At 35.5% G+C, this 18,613-nt stretch overlaps 1 protein-coding gene across 1 annotated transcript in view; it reads right to left on the bottom strand.

Annotated features, from left to right (window-relative positions):
• Positions 1–18,613, bottom strand: part of MLLT3 (MLLT3 super elongation complex subunit) — a 127,433-nt gene that overhangs the window by 23,927 nt on the left and 84,893 nt on the right. Inside the window, exon 6 of the mRNA XM_083353100.1 lies at positions 10,028–10,636. Coding sequence (XP_083209226.1) covers positions 10,028–10,636 — 609 coding nt within the window. The remainder of the gene's footprint in view (positions 1–10,027; positions 10,637–18,613) is intronic.

Raw genomic sequence — 18,613 nt, 5'->3', positions numbered from 1 at the left:
TAGATCATCTACAGTTTTATGAGTAGCTCAGAATCACACCCATTTTTTTTATCAAAGTATGCATTTTATATTTTTAATGTTTCTTTTGAATTAAATATTCTATTCCATAGACAGATTTTTTTTCCCCACTCAGGAATACTGCAAAAAAAAAAAAGATATCTTATGAAATTCTCAGTCCAAAAGCATTCAAAAGAATACAATACCTTATTTTTTCTCTACCTTAAATCACCAGATGCTCCTTCAAAAATCAGTTACAAGCAATGCTTTGATTCGCTTATACAGAAACAAAGTTGGAAAATAATTGTTAGCAAATAAAGAAACAAAGCATGGAAGAAAGAGTATAAAAGCATCCATGCTTATTCAAATCAAGCAATTACCATATTTATCGGCGTATAACACGCACTTTTTCTTCCTGAAAATAGGGGGCAAATGATGTGTGCGTGTTATACGCCGATATAATGTTAATGACCCATAGTTAATGACCCATTATCCGAAGCTGCAGCTGAAATTTCCTTTTTAAAATGAGATGCGTGTTATACGCCGATAAATACGGTATCTAGTCCAGCAGATGCCTAAAATTCATAAATAGGACAATGCTTAGAAATATTATTATATTTATGGTCCCCTGGAACTGATATTGAATATTTCTACACTCCATTTCCATCTCTTTATCTTTTTGCTTACTCCTTTGAAAATTACTTCTTAAACAATAAAACTATAACCACCACACTATAACCATCCCATTTAAATTTATGCTTTCCACTCAAAGGGAGCACAACTAAACCACTGGAGTTAGTAATCGTATTGCCTATTCCAAGATAAAATCTTTTCATTAATCAATATTATCACTATTATACATAACTTGTGAGTCATTAATTTGCTTCAAATGATACAGCACAATAGCAAAGCTTCTCAAGATCATCATCAGATTCTAAAATCACTTTACATCACAAGGTAAAATATAGATCTTGGCCTTTTTTTAGTTATGGAGCTTTCACTATTGTAGATGTCTGTATATACATAGCCAATCAGTTGTGACATAAATACAAAGCATTCAAAGGGAAGAAAAAGCAACACAATCACACAAAGTAATTAAAACACCAATGTAGTTTTGAACAATGAAACTTTTTAAATTTCTAAATTTTGGATGTAGGTGAATTTTCTGATTAAGTGAAGGAATAAAGAAAAATAGGCAAATAAAATGTTACGACCAGTAGAACACTGCTCCAAAAGAATGCTACTGTCAAGAATATCTGCATATCCCAATAATTTTCATTAGGAACATTCAGAGGAAATATTTCAGCTTTAATGGGTTAGCAACGTGTACAGATGCAGCAGTGAAACAGCTGGCATAGTTCCAACTCCTCTTTTATCAAGGAAAGGTTGGGCTTTATGAGAAAAGCTACCAAGTCATTAATGAAACATGGGACTCCTTGTAATGTGAATGTGAGCAATTAAGACAAATTAAACTGCTTCATCAAAGGCCTTTGCCATGGACTTTCCAGAAACATCTTGTAGGAAATTTTAAATAAAAACAATTAAACAATACACCAGCAATTTTAACCCCAGCACAGTCCAGGCTCTCTGTCAATCATTTGAACTGTAATTTGAAAGGACACTCAGTAGATAGGAAAAGAGCTTCTTTTAACCAATATATTTTGCCTAATTAGATGTGATCTTGTTATTTCAAAAGGTACAGGTAGTCCTCAATTTACATCAGTTCGTTTAGTGACCGTTCAAAGTTACAATGGCACCGAAAAAATGACTTATGACCTTTTTTCAGACGACCATTGCAGCATCACCATGGACAGGTGATTAACATTCAGATGTTTAGTAACTGACTTGTATTTAGGATGGCTGCAGTGTCCCAGGATCATGTGATCAACTTTTGCGACCTTCTGACAAGCAAAGTCAAATGGGATAGCCAGATTCATTTAACAACAATGTTACTAAGTTAAAAACGGCAGTGATTCACTTAACAATGGTGGCAAGAAAGGTCATAAAATGGGGCAAAGTTCATTTAACAACTATCTCACTTAGCAACAAAAGTCTGGGTCTCAATTGTAGCCGTAAGTTAAGAACTACCTGTATTGGTGAACTCTCTGAACATCAGCAAAACAGAACATATGTAAGCAGTGTTATTCTTCACTGATCGGTGCCCAAGAATAATCAACCCTTTGGAAATGTAAACAACTATCATACAGTATCAACTGATCCTAAATATTTCCATATATTTAAAATGAAGTGAACCCAAACAAGTATGGTTTATCTTAAATGCCATTCTTGACATTAAAAACAATACAAAATTAGATCAAAATGGTCACTAGTTCCTTATTCCACTTTATCCATTATTATTTTGCGTATGTGAAGAGTTGTCTTCTATAATATTAAGGTTTTAGTAATGTTTCCTGAACAATTCTCCTAAAAAAATTTTCAACCTAATAGTGGAGAATGTAAGCACTTCTTTAAATCCTTCCTTCAGATTTTAATATATTTGAAAGGTATCTTAACCAACGTCAAATATTTTATTCTTTCACAATAAGATATCTTTGTCCCATCCAATTTATCTTGTGATTATAGTGACAGCAAATTGCCCCCTTTATCAAAATTTTAACTTAACATAATGAACTCCATTGTAAGGCTTTTGCAAAACCTGGGGAAGTAGATAAGATTGCTTGTAGCATGAGCGCTTCATCTGTGGGCTGGATCCATAACTTTCTTAGCTCCTTCTGTCTGCTATGCAGCAAGATTCAGGTGGTGGGAATGTTTCTCCAAGGGAAGGCATGGTGCCATCTGCCTTGAAGAAAGCACTTAGGTGTGCCCTGCTCTTGAAGAAGCTATCTTTCAATCAAATCATATTTGGAATTTTTCCTCCAACCTTCTATTCCTGGGAAGCCTGTGGAGAATGCAGGAGGGGCCCAGCTGAGAGAAAAACGTCTTAATTCGTTCCATCAGCTAGCCCAGCCCTACGCATGATAGGCTATTCATATGATTCATTATCTCCAAATGACTTTCATCTATTTTTTTCTCAATCTACAGGAAAAAAAATAAAAGTAAAGTTTTCCCCTGTCCAGTTGTGTCCGGCTCTAGTGGGTGGTGCTCATCTCTGTTTCTTAGCCAAGGAAGCCAATGTTTTCCAAAGACATTTCTGAGGTCATGTGGCCAGCATGACTATACACCAAGGCACATGGAATGCTATTATCCTCCCTCCCAAAATGGTACCTATTAATGTACTTGCATTTGCATGCTTTTGAACTGCCTGGTTCAAAAGGAGCTGGGGCAAGTAATGGGAGCTCACCCTGACGTGCAGCTCTCGTGTCTCAAACCCAGGCTGTAAGCTTTCCAGCTGACAAGCTCACAGCGCAGAAAGGGAAATGGAGCATCCACGAATGGGAAATAAACCAAACAACCTGCTCTGAATTCAGTATGGGAGCCAAAATTATCACGTCCTTTCTGGGCACAGACTAAGTCGTGACTGGGAGGTATCCTGGCCCAGGAGAGGCGTGGCAAGTTTGACAGACTTAGTCTAACTGGACAGGAAGACAAGAGTTAACCCATTCGTGGATTCTCCATCTATCATGCTGGAGAATTATATTTTCTTCTCAGCTAGTACAATATAAAAAAAAGGTGAATTCTATTCCTGAAACCTGTCACCATAGTTTTCATGATGAATTTATGAGAGCCACTGCCTCTTTCTGGGATATTTGTTCAACCTATAGCCCTGTATTTCCAGGTAGTGGCCCATCCAAGCATTAACTAGATCTGATCCAGACAAGGAGAAAAAAGTTCAGTTTTTTGGAGTTGATTAGCAAAACCTTTTTCACAAACAATATTCAATCACATGCCATATATATGTTGATGTTGTATCTTTGTATGAAGGACAAATGTATTACAGTCAATGATACATAAACTTTGAAAAGTCAACATGTACTATACTGTCATCAATTTGAAGCAAATCTACACGTTTTAAATTTTGAAGAAAAACAACCCTTACATGATGACTCTATGTAAGTCTAAAACTGACAATAAAAACAAGCCTATATTAATTTATTACAGAACTTACGAGTGGAGTTACAACAGCAGTTTTAAGAACAAGGGAAATAGAAAAATTAAAAATTGAAAGTAAAATTTCCTGCAGCCCTTAATCTTTTCAAACCAAAACTTGTGGCACATATGTAAAGGTGTGTAGGGTTTTTTTTAGCTGTTCTTTCCTGAAACATATTTCTAAGAACTGCTTTATAGGTACTTTGCTGTATTTCAAATGTGGAATACAACATAATTCACTTAACAATCATATTACAAACTTAACTTCTGCAGTGATTCACTTACCAACTGTGGCCAAAAAGATCATAAAATAGAGCAACACTCACTTAACAACTGTCTTGCTTAACAACGGAAATTTTGAGCTTAGTTATGATCATAAGTTGAAGACCACCCATATCTCATTTCTTGCACGTACAGAAATCCTGAAGCAGCAAGGAACCAGCCAAAGAATGAATAAGGTTTAATAGATGTAAAGAGGAGTAAGGAGTAGTGGATAGTATCTCACAGACTGAAAAGAAAAATTAGATTTTAACTTTGATTGCAATGTTAATAGTTCAACTGGTAATTTGGATTCATGACAAAGGTACTGTATTTAGATATTCTAACACTCTGGGAATTATTTTGGCTAAGAGATTATTTCTGTTTATCAAGTGTAAGTAAATAAGAGCAAATGTCAGAATCTAAAGCCATATGTAGCTAATTCCATCTTTTCAACATTGGCATCAGCAAAAGGTAAAATATTTCCATTACCATCCAGAGTGAGTGCACAGAATCAAAATCATTTGATTTCACAGCTTTGCAGCATGATAATAATAATTCACGGATTAATGAGTAATGATAGCCTCTTCCTTTCATTTACTACTTTTTTGTAATGAGTCCGAAGAGGTTCATAGCTTAATTGGAATTTAATAGACTAGAAAAAAATGTAAAGATTTCCTATCTTTTACTGAGGTAAATGTTTGAGATATATGAGGGACATAAATTAGGGTTTCTCTCTATGTTTAATAAATTAACCTAAGTCTGTGGAAATCAATACAACTTAAGATTTGGCTGAAAATATCTTCCTACGTATTAATTAATTAATGTTATTTATAAAATTTATTTGCCCTCCACCTCGTATCCGACAACTCCAGGTTGCTTACAACATGAAAACCATTAAAAAAACATCCATTATACAATCAATGCTGGATTTTTGTCATTAACTGCCTTGGACTCATTGTTCACAAGGGAATGGGATAGAAATATGACAAAAACAAACAAGCAAACAAATCATCATTTTAGCCACTGTCTATCCACTGCAGGATGAAGGCCTCTTCTGCATGTTTCCAACCAAAATGGTCCTGAGCAAACAAGTAACACATGAGAACAGCGGTGGGATTCAGCCAGTTCGCACCACTTTGGCAGAACCGGTAGCTAATTTTTTCTTGCCCAGGCCCAGAATGGACTTCTGGAAGTGGCATTCACAGAGAACCGGTTGTTCACATATTTGAATCACACCACTGCAAGAGAAACAATGTATGAGAGCAATCTGGTTCCAGACTGTTTTGTGTCCCTATCCAAATGCACAAACCTTTGTGCTGCTTCAACCTAAGTCTCTTAAGCAATTTACAAATAATACAAAGAAATGCAATACAAACAATACAAATATATTAAAAGCGGGATACAATAAATAAGTATATCAATATGCAACAAAGTTTCCTAATGAATGCAACACTCACAGTGCCACAGCTCATCCAGAGCAATAATACTACACCATCTTAGTTGTTAACTATCTTTGCAAATAAAGCTTCTTGATTCAAAAGATTCTATAAGATTGTGAGGGAAGGGACCACTCTTACCTCGTGTGGAATGCTGTTCCACTGGAGGTGAATTCCCATGGAAAATGCCGGCTTCTAATCACCTAGCTGCAGTTTTCCCAGTAGATAGGTATTCTTAATAGGCACATTCTGTTTATCCATATTGGACAGACTGATTCTGCGTAAAACAGGCAGTCTAAAAGATACTTTAATAATTATCATTTATTTATGGATATTGAAACTCCACTTTCATCATAAAAAAGGGGTCACTAGGAATTTAGCCTCTTCATAACAAAGTTTCCCCAACTCTAATTTAAAAACAATTTGGCTGAATTCACAGATCTCCCTAAATCACGGTTCAACTATATTTTACTTTTACCTATTTCCATTTATTTTGTTCTTCACTAGCACAGTAGATACAGTTTAAATAGAATTCTATCTGTTTGGGAAAGGAAGATATATTATTCTCCAGTTCTCTTTGCTTCTACCACACCATTTCCTATGCTGTTTCAGAGAATCCTCAGCCTTCCCTGAGGACAATTGTCGTAAGGATTGCAGAGAGAAATAAATCAGATAAAATCATCTTCTTCTTTTGCCGGTAGCAGTACATTAGTATATTAGAAGATCAAGTCTTCCAAAGATGGAGACAACTTCCTTATCTGACAGTTAAGATAGTTTTTTTTAAAAAAAAATATACACATAATTAAGACACAGTATAATTGCTACGACAAATACTGTTATCTTCTCAACCACAGTTACTGCAACATGAAATAATCCATAATGAGATCTATTTTTTCTATGTTTCTATCTTCTAGTTTGCAACTTAAAATAAATAGTATAAGGCTGACATGGTTATGTATCATGATACACAGGCAATGAAAACAAGGCCAAGTGTTCTCTTATCACACAGCTACATGGTCCAGTATAGGAAAACGGCAAGCATGTTTTCATGAAATTAAACATCCTGTAATTGAAGTTGTTCACAAAGCAGTTTTTAAGGAACTCAAGATAAAAGCAGACATGTTTAGAATGTGAAGTGGTTTGAACTATTCTCCCGTTGCCTCAATAGTAATAAATTTGTAAGCTTCCCTTCCTTTTCCTTTCCTTGTTGCCTAATACTTTCCTAATGAGAGCCAAAAATTACAGGATGGGATTTAGAACTGGCTGATTATATAAAAGCTTCTGAAGTACTTTGCTCATACAACTTGATATTGGAATTTTAATATTAGCTAAAGTTCTTGGTAATCACGTGGCATTACTGGATACTTTCATGTTTAAATGTTTTAAAAAGAGAGATTTTAATGCTTTTTTTTTTTACTCATTAGCACATGTGAGTAAATTTTAAACATTTCAGTTCTAAAGTAAAATCTTGAATATTGCAGTATTATAAAATGTTCCTAAACACTGAAAACAAACATTTCAATACCACAAATGTTAAAGTACTGAAGGCATTCATAATGTCACCTTATTTGTTCTTGTTTTTCCAAATACTTTACCACTACATTATAGAACAATTATATATTATAAACTGTAGAAAAAATTTCAACAAAATTAAAAACAATCCTGTAGAGACTTTCAATTAGAGTAATGATAGCATATTCTATAATCTATACTCAAAAGTCACATTCATAGTCTTATTACCAAGGAATCACAGATGCTTGTAGCTATTTTAGGCCAATCATTCAGCAACACTAACAATGACCGACATCTTTGAAGAGAAATGAAGGAATCAACTAGTCATATTCATATAATTTCTTAAAAAGTATTCAGTACAAATCATCTATAAATAAATCTTTTAGATCAGGCATGTCCAACCTATGGCCCACGGGCCCCATTCAACCCTAGACAGTTAGTAGGGCAGCAGCACGACATTAAAACTATATTAAAAAGGATGTTTATTATTTAAATACATTAACTATATCATATATTTTACAGGCCAATTCCTTTCCACTCAATGCAGCCCAGGAATGCCAAAAATCTGAATAACAATGTTTTAGATCTAAAAAGGAATTTAACCTATAGTTGAAATTATATACACTTTTACCTCCTATATTTTTCCCAACATGATATTTTAAATTAATTTTAACAGGGAAATATAAATCATTTTGCCTTCACCATCTTGTGTGTTCTTATCAACATCTTATTTAACTTCTAAAGTGGGGTGGGGGGAGAAGAAGTGTTCCAATGCATAGCACAGAAATATTTATTTTGGTCACAATTGTAGCACTATTAGAACAGTAGTATAAAAATGTTTAAACCTTTATCTATATAAAAACAATTAAAACCTACCTTAAAAATAATATGAAATACCACCTGTCTACAAGAAATTTCCATCACTGCTTAGTTTTATTTTATTTTTCATTTTGTATTGCAAATTTAAATTTTAAAAAAATATTTTAATGTATGATTTAAATTTTTTATCTATAATTTTAAATTGTAAACTGCTCTGAGATTCTTTTTTTTAACTGGAAGCAGTATAGAATTATTTTAAATCAAGAAAAATTAAGAAGACTAAGAATCATTTCTCTTTGGTGAGCTACCTATTGCTTGTGCCAAACATTTTAAAATATTTACAAAAAAGATAGGATTAAGTAATGGAATAAAAATGAAAGTTAATACTGATATTATTATTGTTGTTGTTATTATTATTAATAACAGAGAGAATTATTGTTGTAAATTTTCTGTCAAACCAACAATATATTTTAATTGGAAATTAAAATTCCAATTGGAAGTGTTGTGCACATTACTGTATTACAATTCATATTAAGCAGGCATCTCATTCCATCAAGCATCAGAGCTGAAGTATTTGATAGTCAAAGGCAATTCTTGTTATCTAACACCTCAAATCTAGTTACAGTATTTCACTTTTGAGAAATTTGCATATATTCACTTCTCATTAGGGTGGTTTTTCTTTTTATCTTAGCAGGTACATCCATAACTTTCAAATTATCTATAAAATAACATAGACAGAACATCCTGACTGGTTTTTGAAAGAAGAATATGGAAAGCTCTTTATATTCAGAGAGCATATTGTAATGTTTGCTATTATTTTTATTTATTTATATTTCATATGTCTAGATAGCTCATCTGATAATTCCTGTCTTTCAGTGGTTGGATAACTACAGTGCTGCCACAGCGCAAACTAGTTGTCCAGCCTTCCCCAACAGTTTTACTGACTAGAATGATATGAATCACAGGATATCAAATTACAGAGGGTTGATCTATCCAATTCTATAATACAGGAACTAACCACAATGACCTAAGATTCCATCAGATACACAAGCATATTGACATCATAAGACAGCTACTAGCCTCAAATGAGGTGGGATTAGACAGTGAGAATGACTTTTTATTTTCCACGTCTGATCAGAATAATAACAACAAAGATATCTAAGTTTGATCTGCAGTAGAGGATTTCCATATAGTAATAACTCACCCTATGTAATGTATTTCATTTCTTTATTTTAACAAACAACATGGCTCACAACTTCAAAGCCCAAAATCTCTCTCATGTAACTGTTAAGATTATGAAATAGCGAAGAGCAATTAAAAATAAATAGTCCATCTTTTCCTATTCATTTCAAGGATCCAGTCAAATATTCCAAAGACAGAAATGTTACAAAAAATAAAAAAAAAATCCCATTTCTAAATTTCAGCTTTTAAGGTATGAATTTATCTTGTTCATAAATGTGCTTCCATCATTCACTAATCCTCAGCAAGAATAGCAAGAACCAACCTAGAATATAAGAATGTTTTCAAAACTGTGTACGTCAATATAAAGTATATTATCAAGCAGTGGACACGGTTCAAATTAATTATTAAAATGAAATGGAAGAGATGAATTATACCTTGGCTCATCAGCCTCAAAGAAACATTGTGATCCTATATTATGGAATGGAATCTATTCTCTCTCTCTCTCTCTCTCTCTCTCTCTCTCTCTCTCTCTCTCTCTCTCTCTCTCTCTCTATATATATATATATATATATATATATATATATGTATGTATGTATGTATGTATGTATGTATGTATATGTATATGTATGTATGTATGTATATGTATACGTATATGTGTATACACACACACACACACACACACACACACACTAAACAAGACATTTTTAAAAAATTAAAAACAAAGCAAAACCTGCAACCGGACAACAAAATAAGAATTAAGCACAAACTCTTACTTCTGACTTTGAAGACAGGTTCTCCTCCATATCGGAGTCATTAGGGTCCACAATATCATTGAAAGGTGGCAATGTAGTTTTCTTTTTCTCCAGCGGCTCACTTTCCATTTTAACTCTCCCAATTTTAAACTGGGATTTGTCTTTTGTCTGTTTTTTCTCCACACTGGAGCAAGTAAGTATCAGCGGGGGAGCACTAGAGAAACTTTTAAATAAAGCCTCCGATCCGCTTCTCTTCTTCTTTTTGGCGGCAAGGTCCTCGGTATCCAGGCCAGGAGGCCTCTTGGAGGCGGCCTTCTTCTCTTGTTGCTGTCCACCGCTTAGGGTCAGTATGTTGTTTTCCGATTTTGGCTCCTTCGACATAGGCTTGGGCTCTTTGAAGGCCATCTTAGGAACAATTTTTTCATCCTTTAGTGGTTTATTTTCTTTGGGTTTTTTAGAGGATTCTTTGGAAGATTTGTTGTGTTCCCTGGAAGGTTCTTTGAAGGCACTTTTATGTTCTTTTGAGTCTTTTGAAGATTTTTCCTTGTGCTCCTTTGATAATTTATGGGGCTTTGAAAAACTGTTACTACTGCTGCTGCTGCTACTAGTGCTTACACTCTTGCTCAGCTCCTGCAACAAAAGCAAATAAGAAGTTAGCTCTCTGCTCTCGTCTTCTGTCATTCAGAGACACCTCCCACAAGCTGCTGCTCTGCAAACTTTACTTATGTTAATAGATTGATGTATAAACTTCACGTTATATATCAATAAGAAACTTGAAATAGTTGTGTACCAAAGCACGGTCTACTGGACTATTTCTTTGCTTAAATCACAACAAATAAAATTTCAATGTACTGTATAAAGATGCTGTGCAGGTAAGTCCTCGATTTACAATTATAACCAAGCCCAAACTTGCTGTTGCTAAGTTGTTAAAGGAACAACTTTTACCACCTTTCTTGCCGCAGTTGTTAAGTGAATCACTGCAATGTTTAAGTTAGTAACGTTGTTAAGTGAATCTGCCTTCCTTATTGACTTTGCTTGTCAAAAGGTGGCAAAAGGTGATGGCATGACCCCGGTACAGTGCAACCATCAGAAATATGAATTAATTACCATGCAGCTTATTTTTGATCGCGTGACCATGGGGATCCTGCAATGATCGTAAATGTGAAAAACGGTCATAAGTCACTTTTTTCAGTGCCACTGTAACTTTGAACGGTGAGCAGCATGATGGCCTAGTGGTTGTCAAACCCTCGTCTCCTCCCGCCAAAGACACTCACTTTGGAAGATTGAGAGTGCAATCCTAGCTACCCGCAGACGTTTCTGCTGGTTACAGCACAAAGGGGGAAAAAATCTGCTGTGAACTCCATGTGGTGTCAGGAAGGGCATCCAGCCAGTCAACTCTGACTCTACACTGAATTAAGGGATTACAGGGTCATAAAATGAGAGTTTTATTGTAACTTTCAACAGTCTCTAAATGAATGGTTGTAAGTCGAGGACAGCCATGATTTGCATATTTTGTGAAGAGGCATCAAAAGACATTTTTGTGAGATTTTACAGACATTCTACAGTAGATTGAATACTAAAATTGTTTACACATGAAAGCATCTGCTGGGTAGTAAATGATTAAGTACTATGAGGATGGTTATTCTGTATTCTGAACAAAACATTTATGAAATACTATTATGCTGTAAGATTATTAACCATGCTGAGGTATAACAGAATACACAATATATTAAAAATGAGTAAGGAGAAAGGAATTACTAAAAAAGTAACGAAACATAGGGCCTTGATAATCTGTGAATCTGATTAAGATTGTGCGAACAAGCCTAAGCTTTAATTTAGAGAATTTGTAACCAAGGGGTGCCCAACTTTAGCAACTTTAAGACTATCCTGGCTGGGGAACTCTGGGAGTTGAAGTCCTCAGGACTTAAAATCGCCAAGGTTGGACACCCCTGCTCTAACCAAAATGTTTTTAAAAATTTATACAGGACCTTGGATAGTTCCTGCCTATCGATGTAGGAAAGTTTTTCACAACCTGAAGCTCTCCAGATGTTGAAATTTCTACTCCTAAAATTTCCAACTAAACTGACAAAGGCCAAAGTTAACAAAACTGAAATTAATCACATAAAGTGTATTCATAGTTTCATCTTGGAAAACTAATAAAATCACATGCAGCTTGGTAGTTTCTATGTTGTGGGTTCATGAAACTACGAAATAGAATTTTTCATGCTGAATTTACAAATTTTAGCATGAAACAACACAATTCCCATAGAATTAGCAACAGATCTTTGAAAAAATGGCAAATATATCTAAAATAACAACCTATTTTAGTTTAACATACCTATACATTTATGGCTAAGAACACTGTTCAAAGCCAGCCAGTTGGTAAAGAAAACCCTATCTTTGTTTGTGTGAATTCAATCAATATATAATTTTCAGTAGTTTAAAATTACATGTTTAAAACTTACATTTAAACCTGGATGTATGATCACAATTGGGATCGGAATTTCATTCACTAACTAATGTGGTTGTTAAATGAGTCATCATGTGACGGGACCTGATTTCACAAACATTTCTATTTATTAAGCCAAACCACGCATTGTTAACAGAACCATGTGATCTTTAAGCAAATCTGGCTTTCCCAATTGATTTTGCTTGTTGGACGCCAACTGGGAAGATCACAAATTGTGATCATGTGACTGGAAGAAGATGCAACCACTGTAAATGCAAGTCAGTTGCCAAGTTCCCAAATTGCAATCATTTGGCCCCAAAGGTTATATTTTCAAGAATGGATTGTAAGTAATTTTTTAAAAACTACTGTAACTTTGAAGAATTATATAATAATAATAATAATAATAATAATAATAATAACAACAACAACAACAACAACAAGAATAATAATAATAAAGTTGGAAATAACCTTGGAGGTCATCTAGTCCAACCCCCTGCTCAGGCAGGAAACCCTATACCATTTCAGACAATCTCTTCTTAAAAGCTTCCAGTGTTGGAGCATTCACAGGTTCTGGAAGCAGGTTGTTCCATTGATTAATTGTTCTAACTGTCAGGAAATTTCTCCTTAGTTCTAGGTTGCTTCTCTCTTTGGTTAGTTTCCATCCATTGCTTCTTGTCCTGCCTTCAGGTGCTTTGCAGAATAGCTCGACTCCCTCATCTTGTGGCAACCCCTGAGATATTGGAACACTGCTATCATGTCACGCCTCACCCTTCTGTTCATTAAACTAGACAGACCCAATTCCAGCAACCGTTCCTTATATGATTTAGCCTCCAGTCCCCTAATCATCTTTGTTGCTCTTCTCTGTACTCTTTCTAGAGTCTCAACATCTTTTTTTACATCGTGGTAACCAAAACTGGATGCAGTATTCCAAGTATGGCCTTACCAAGGCCTTGTAAAGTGGTATTAACACTTCACGTGATCTTGATTCTATCCCTCTGTGTTGGTTTTTTTGGCAACAGCAGCAGACTGCTGGCTTATAATTATCAAACAAATGGTCATAAGTCAAGGACTACCTATAACTATATTTACTTATAATTGAACTTAATCAAGAATTTGCTTCCACCTAAAGTTGCAGAATGGTCCACACTCTGTTTTTACATGTAGTAACTACCACCTCATCTTCAAATTTCAATAGCTGAAGTGTACTATATGGTAGACTGTAGAAGAAACATTACAGTTAAATAAAAACAGAGGAACAGAAGTGTGAGTAGAGCAAGAAAACAAATCTTATGAAACTCCTTGTTAGCTTTAATTATGCATAATTTACACTTACAATACCAAGCAGCACATATGGTATTGCAAGAAGTACCATTCCAGCAGGCTTAGAAAATGAACTGATTTAGAAATGATAATGAATGCTTATAAAAATATATTTCTTTCCGTTATGACCATTTTTCAAAATCTTGTGAATGGGTCAGAAAGTATAGTAAAACCATAAGGAGAAAACTGTAACCTGTTTCATATTGTGCAGGACAAAAAAATATGTTTTCCGTGTGAAAAGAAGATTACATTTTGTTTCTAATCCAGAACAAATGATCATATTCTGGAAGATCTGCCAAATCATTTTTGGCTGGCCACAGTTCAAAAAACAGATGCTTCAGTTTCAATGTTCTGGAAAGATCCTTGCGAGATGAGTAGAGCATGGTTAAAGCATGTTGTCCCTCTCTCTACTGTACTCAGTCCGGCATATCTTACTTGCCCACCCACTTCTGATCGTTCCTGTACTTCACCTTCCCTCCTTAACAGTTGCCATGACTGTTGATGTCAAGCACAACATATTCCACTAATATGCCCATCTGTGATATCTGGAGGCCATTTCTGTCATCACCTCAAGGTAACCATAAGACTATTGTTAAATGGTATGATGTGCTTCTTATTTCCTATTTCAACACTCAAAATCTGAACTTAAAATTCTGAATTTAGCTTATATTAACCAATAATAAAATGATTAGTGATAAGAGCTTGGCAATTGTGGTCTTTATGAATTATATGTTGACCATGAATTGTCTTCTGTTGCACTGCAATTTTCTCACTAATTTAAATTCTTAGCAATTTTAAATTGTAAGTCCAATTAAAATATTCGCCAGCACAAAAACATACTTCCTCCTCCTTTCCCCTTTCTATTTCCTCTCAAGAATTTCTCTTGCATAGCTACACTAGAGAGATTGGTATGAATATGTAGGACACCTTCTTCCATAAAAACCTAGACTCTAAAGCATTAAGAATGAAAAACAGGACATCCTTGTTTTTTTATATGGGATACCACCTTGGTTGCAGAATTATCTTGGAACAGTTTTATTTCACTTAGCTTTTAGTGACTTGGTATTTTTTTTAAGTGCACAGGAACACACTATCATTATGAAAAATCTTCAAAGGAGATATTTTGTAACTTAAGGGAGCATGCATATAGTAACATTGTCTGAATCATTAAAGAGCTGGTCATGATTACTTCTAAAGCTGGTCCCACCTGCTCCAAGCACAGCTATTTCACTTTAACGTTTTATATGCACTCTCCAATCGTAATAATAATAATAAAAAGGCCTACTCTTTCTCATTCTGAGCAAACTGAGTGACTTGGCCAAGACTCTGATTAGATTCACATACCGTGTTAAGCCAGTGAAAACCCAAGCAAGCTAAATATGGCTTAATAAATATTGAACCAGTCACTATTTCATAATGCAATCCTCTTCAGGGATTATTCTTGCAATAAAATGGGAGTTTGGGAATTACTGGGTATGCCACCTAAGGAAAGTGAAGATAAAATGCAACAAATAACTAGAAATATTAGAATATTAGAACTGAAATATAAAATTCTTATAGATAAATGTGAACACAGACTTTCTTTCCAAGCATATCTTCTGTGAATTAACATGTGGAAATGCTCTTAAAGCAACTATATTCATGTCCCACATATTGGAATTTAATAAGACAGCTGGATTTTAAAAAGTAACCACCCATAATGAGTTAGTTAAAAGTTGATCACTGACTCCTTGAAGCCAAGAAATGTGGTTTTGTGTAGTCTTAGTCACTTAAGAAATGATAAAATGTACTTTCTGAAAAATAAAATAATGATCCAGGACTTTAATCTGTGTGTCTTTCTGAATATCTGGGTGTGACAAGCATTATCTCCACCTGTCTATGAGCTTTACCAGTATTCTTGACAATGTGCTAAATTAATTAAGTGAAGACTTCACCTCTAAATGGCTCATTCACGATAAGGTTGCTACTTTTTAAATGATAATATTTCTTTTCAGCGTCCCCAGCAATGTCATCCTCCTTCTAGGATGTCTCTCTGTTTTGGTGTGCTAAAGCCAGTCAAAGGTTGTTCCAGCCTTTGTTTCTTTTGTTGCTAATCTATAACTACAACATCTACACTGGCAATTACTGGAGGGAGTATTCACCTTTTTACCTTCTTAGTCAAGCAGAAAAGAATGCTCCTGAGCTCCAAAGTTATGATCCTTTCTCCCAACCTTTGCAAGGAAAGCTAGAGAGAGGCTGTAAGCCAAGAAAGAGAACAAGTTGCAAACCACTGCTTTCATAGATACAGTGATGGTTCCAGTGAGAAAAGATTCTTGGAGACTACACATCAATATTTTCCTCTCATACAGCCTTAAAGTAGAGGTTTCCCTTGCAGTTGAGTCTTACTCTAGGAGGCGGTGCTCATCTCTGTTTCTCTGACTCTAGGGCAGGGGTCCCCAACCCCCGGTCCATGGACCAGTACCTGGCCGCGGCATGCCAGCAACCAGTCTGCACAAACAAGCAAAGGCCCATCTGTGGGATGCAGGCAGCACACAAAACCACACACTCTCCAGTCCGCGAAAAAAAACCTCTCTCCACGGAACCGGTCTTTGGTGCCCAAAAGGTTGGGGACTTCTGCTGTAGGGGACGGTGCTCATCTCTGTTACTCTGACTCTAGGGGGCGGTGCTCATCTCCATTTCTTAACCAAGGGAGCCAGCGTTGTCTGAAGACATTTCTGTGGTCGTGTGACCTGCATGACTATATGCCGAGGGGCATGGAACGCTGTTACCTTCCCACTAAAGTGGTACCTATTTATTTGCTTGCATTTGCATGCTTTCAAACTGCTAGGTGGGCAGGAGCTGGGGCAAGTAACGGCAGCTCATGTGGCACTCGAGTCTTGAACTCAGGCTGTCAAGCCTTCCAGCTGACAAGCCCAATGTCTTTAACTGTGGAGCTATTGCACCCCCCATACTGACTTAGCTACCCCTTATTCCAAAGGTCTAAACTGTTGTACCTTTGCATGAAGGAGGTGATAGAAAAAGTTTCTATTTCTAGAGCAGATTTTTCTCTCCAAATTGGTGCCATTCCCTACTTTCACATTGGATTTTGTGGTCCTTTTTTCCTGTGAAAGACTATTTAACAGCAGGAGGCAAACAGTCACAGTTTATCTAAGATCCCTCTTTTCCCAACACTTTTAAAGATTCATTCCACAACTGTATATTAGTTTGCAAATCTTTTAACTCCCTGCCATTTCTTTCCCAAACAAATCCTGCTCCCTATTTTCCTGAGACACCAAAGTATCACTTGCATTTGAACTCCATTTAAACTGTATTTGTCATTATTTTGAATGTTTGAACTGAATTACTGCTCCCCTGCCTCAATTAAAATCATTTGTATTTGTGGTAGGATGTTGTTACATTTGCTCGAATACTAAAAGATTCTGTAGGCTTTATCTAGGTGTCAACGTAAACTTTTAAGTTGAAAAGACTTTTAAATCTGTGGTAACTTCATTTAATTCACCAGCACACAGTTTTGAACATTTAAACATCCTTTGGTTAATACATATTTGGGTATGGCCTAAAACTGAACCAAATATGTATTTTTATAAGATGTTTTATAGATGGCATTTAGATCCTAAAAAACTTGCAAGTATGTACCCGAATTATCAGCCTAAGTGTTGGAGGTGCGGGGCTGAAGATGCAACATATTTTCACATATGGTGGACATGTAAAAAGGTTAAGGCCTTTTGGATTAAAATCTGGTGGAATATACAGAAGATTTTTAAAAGAAGGATAAAGTTTTGTCCGCAATTTTTTTTGTTGGGAATAATTGTTGATGCTACAGTGGTGGACTCTAAGTTGATGCTGAATTTAATTACGGCAGCAAGACTTTTGATAGGACAATATTGGAAGAAAGAGGAGCTGCCGACCATAGAAGAATGGACTTTAAAGGTTTCCGACCTGGCAGAGATGGCGAAGATATCGGCTTATTTGAAAGATCACTCGCAAGAACGTTATATTATGGAATGGAGAAAGTGGATTGAGTTTATCCAGAATAAGTATAGGGTTAAGAAGTTTTATCTAGCATTTGAATAAGTCTTCTTTCGTGTTTTTTCTTTTCTTTTCCAATTTTCTTTTTTATATATATTTAATAATGTTAAGTTTTGTTTGTTCTTATACAAGTTAGAGGGTGATGGATTTTAGAATTTATGGTTGTTAGTATATGGTTGCTTATGATTGTTTTTATATATATATACCTTGTATTTAGCTCTGGGAAGTCCGGGGGGGGGAGGAGGGTGGGGGGGAGGTACGGGGAGGGAAGAGGGAGGGGGGAAGGGGGGAGGCAAGGGAGGGAAGAGGGAGGGGGGAGCTGGGGAGGGGAGGGTCGGGGGGGATGGGGGTTTTTAATGGAAAATTGTATTGTAAAACTTTTCAATAAAAAAAAAAAAAACTGAACCATGGCAACATAGGAATGAATTAATTCTACTGGGAGAGTGGGAAATTCCTTTGCATTCCTCTTACTTGCTACCAAAACATGTGGAAAATCCAGACCAGATTTGGGGACTGGTGAATGCAAAGGATAAAGAGAATATAGTCCCAATATAACATGTGATTTGCTGACGAAATTTACAATAGGTTTATATCCCTAATAAATACATGTTTCATTTCTACTAATTTGTTTCTCAGCAGGCTGTGTCAACTTTAGAATTCAGATGTCAGGACAAAAAGCGGGTAATTGTATCAAGTATATTTAAATCTGAATAGGCAAAATAAATAAAATAAGGGCAATGCATACATTTAGTTGTAAAATTTTCAGGAGCAAACGTATGTAACTAATTCTAAATATTCAGATTACAAGT

The sequence above is a fragment of the Vipera ursinii genome, assembly GCF_947247035.1.
Source record: "Vipera ursinii genome assembly, chromosome: 2".
Classification (NCBI taxonomy): domain Eukaryota; kingdom Metazoa; phylum Chordata; class Lepidosauria; order Squamata; family Viperidae; genus Vipera; species Vipera ursinii.
Note: the sequence above shows the minus strand (reverse complement) of the source record. Positions and strands in the feature narration are given on the sequence as shown.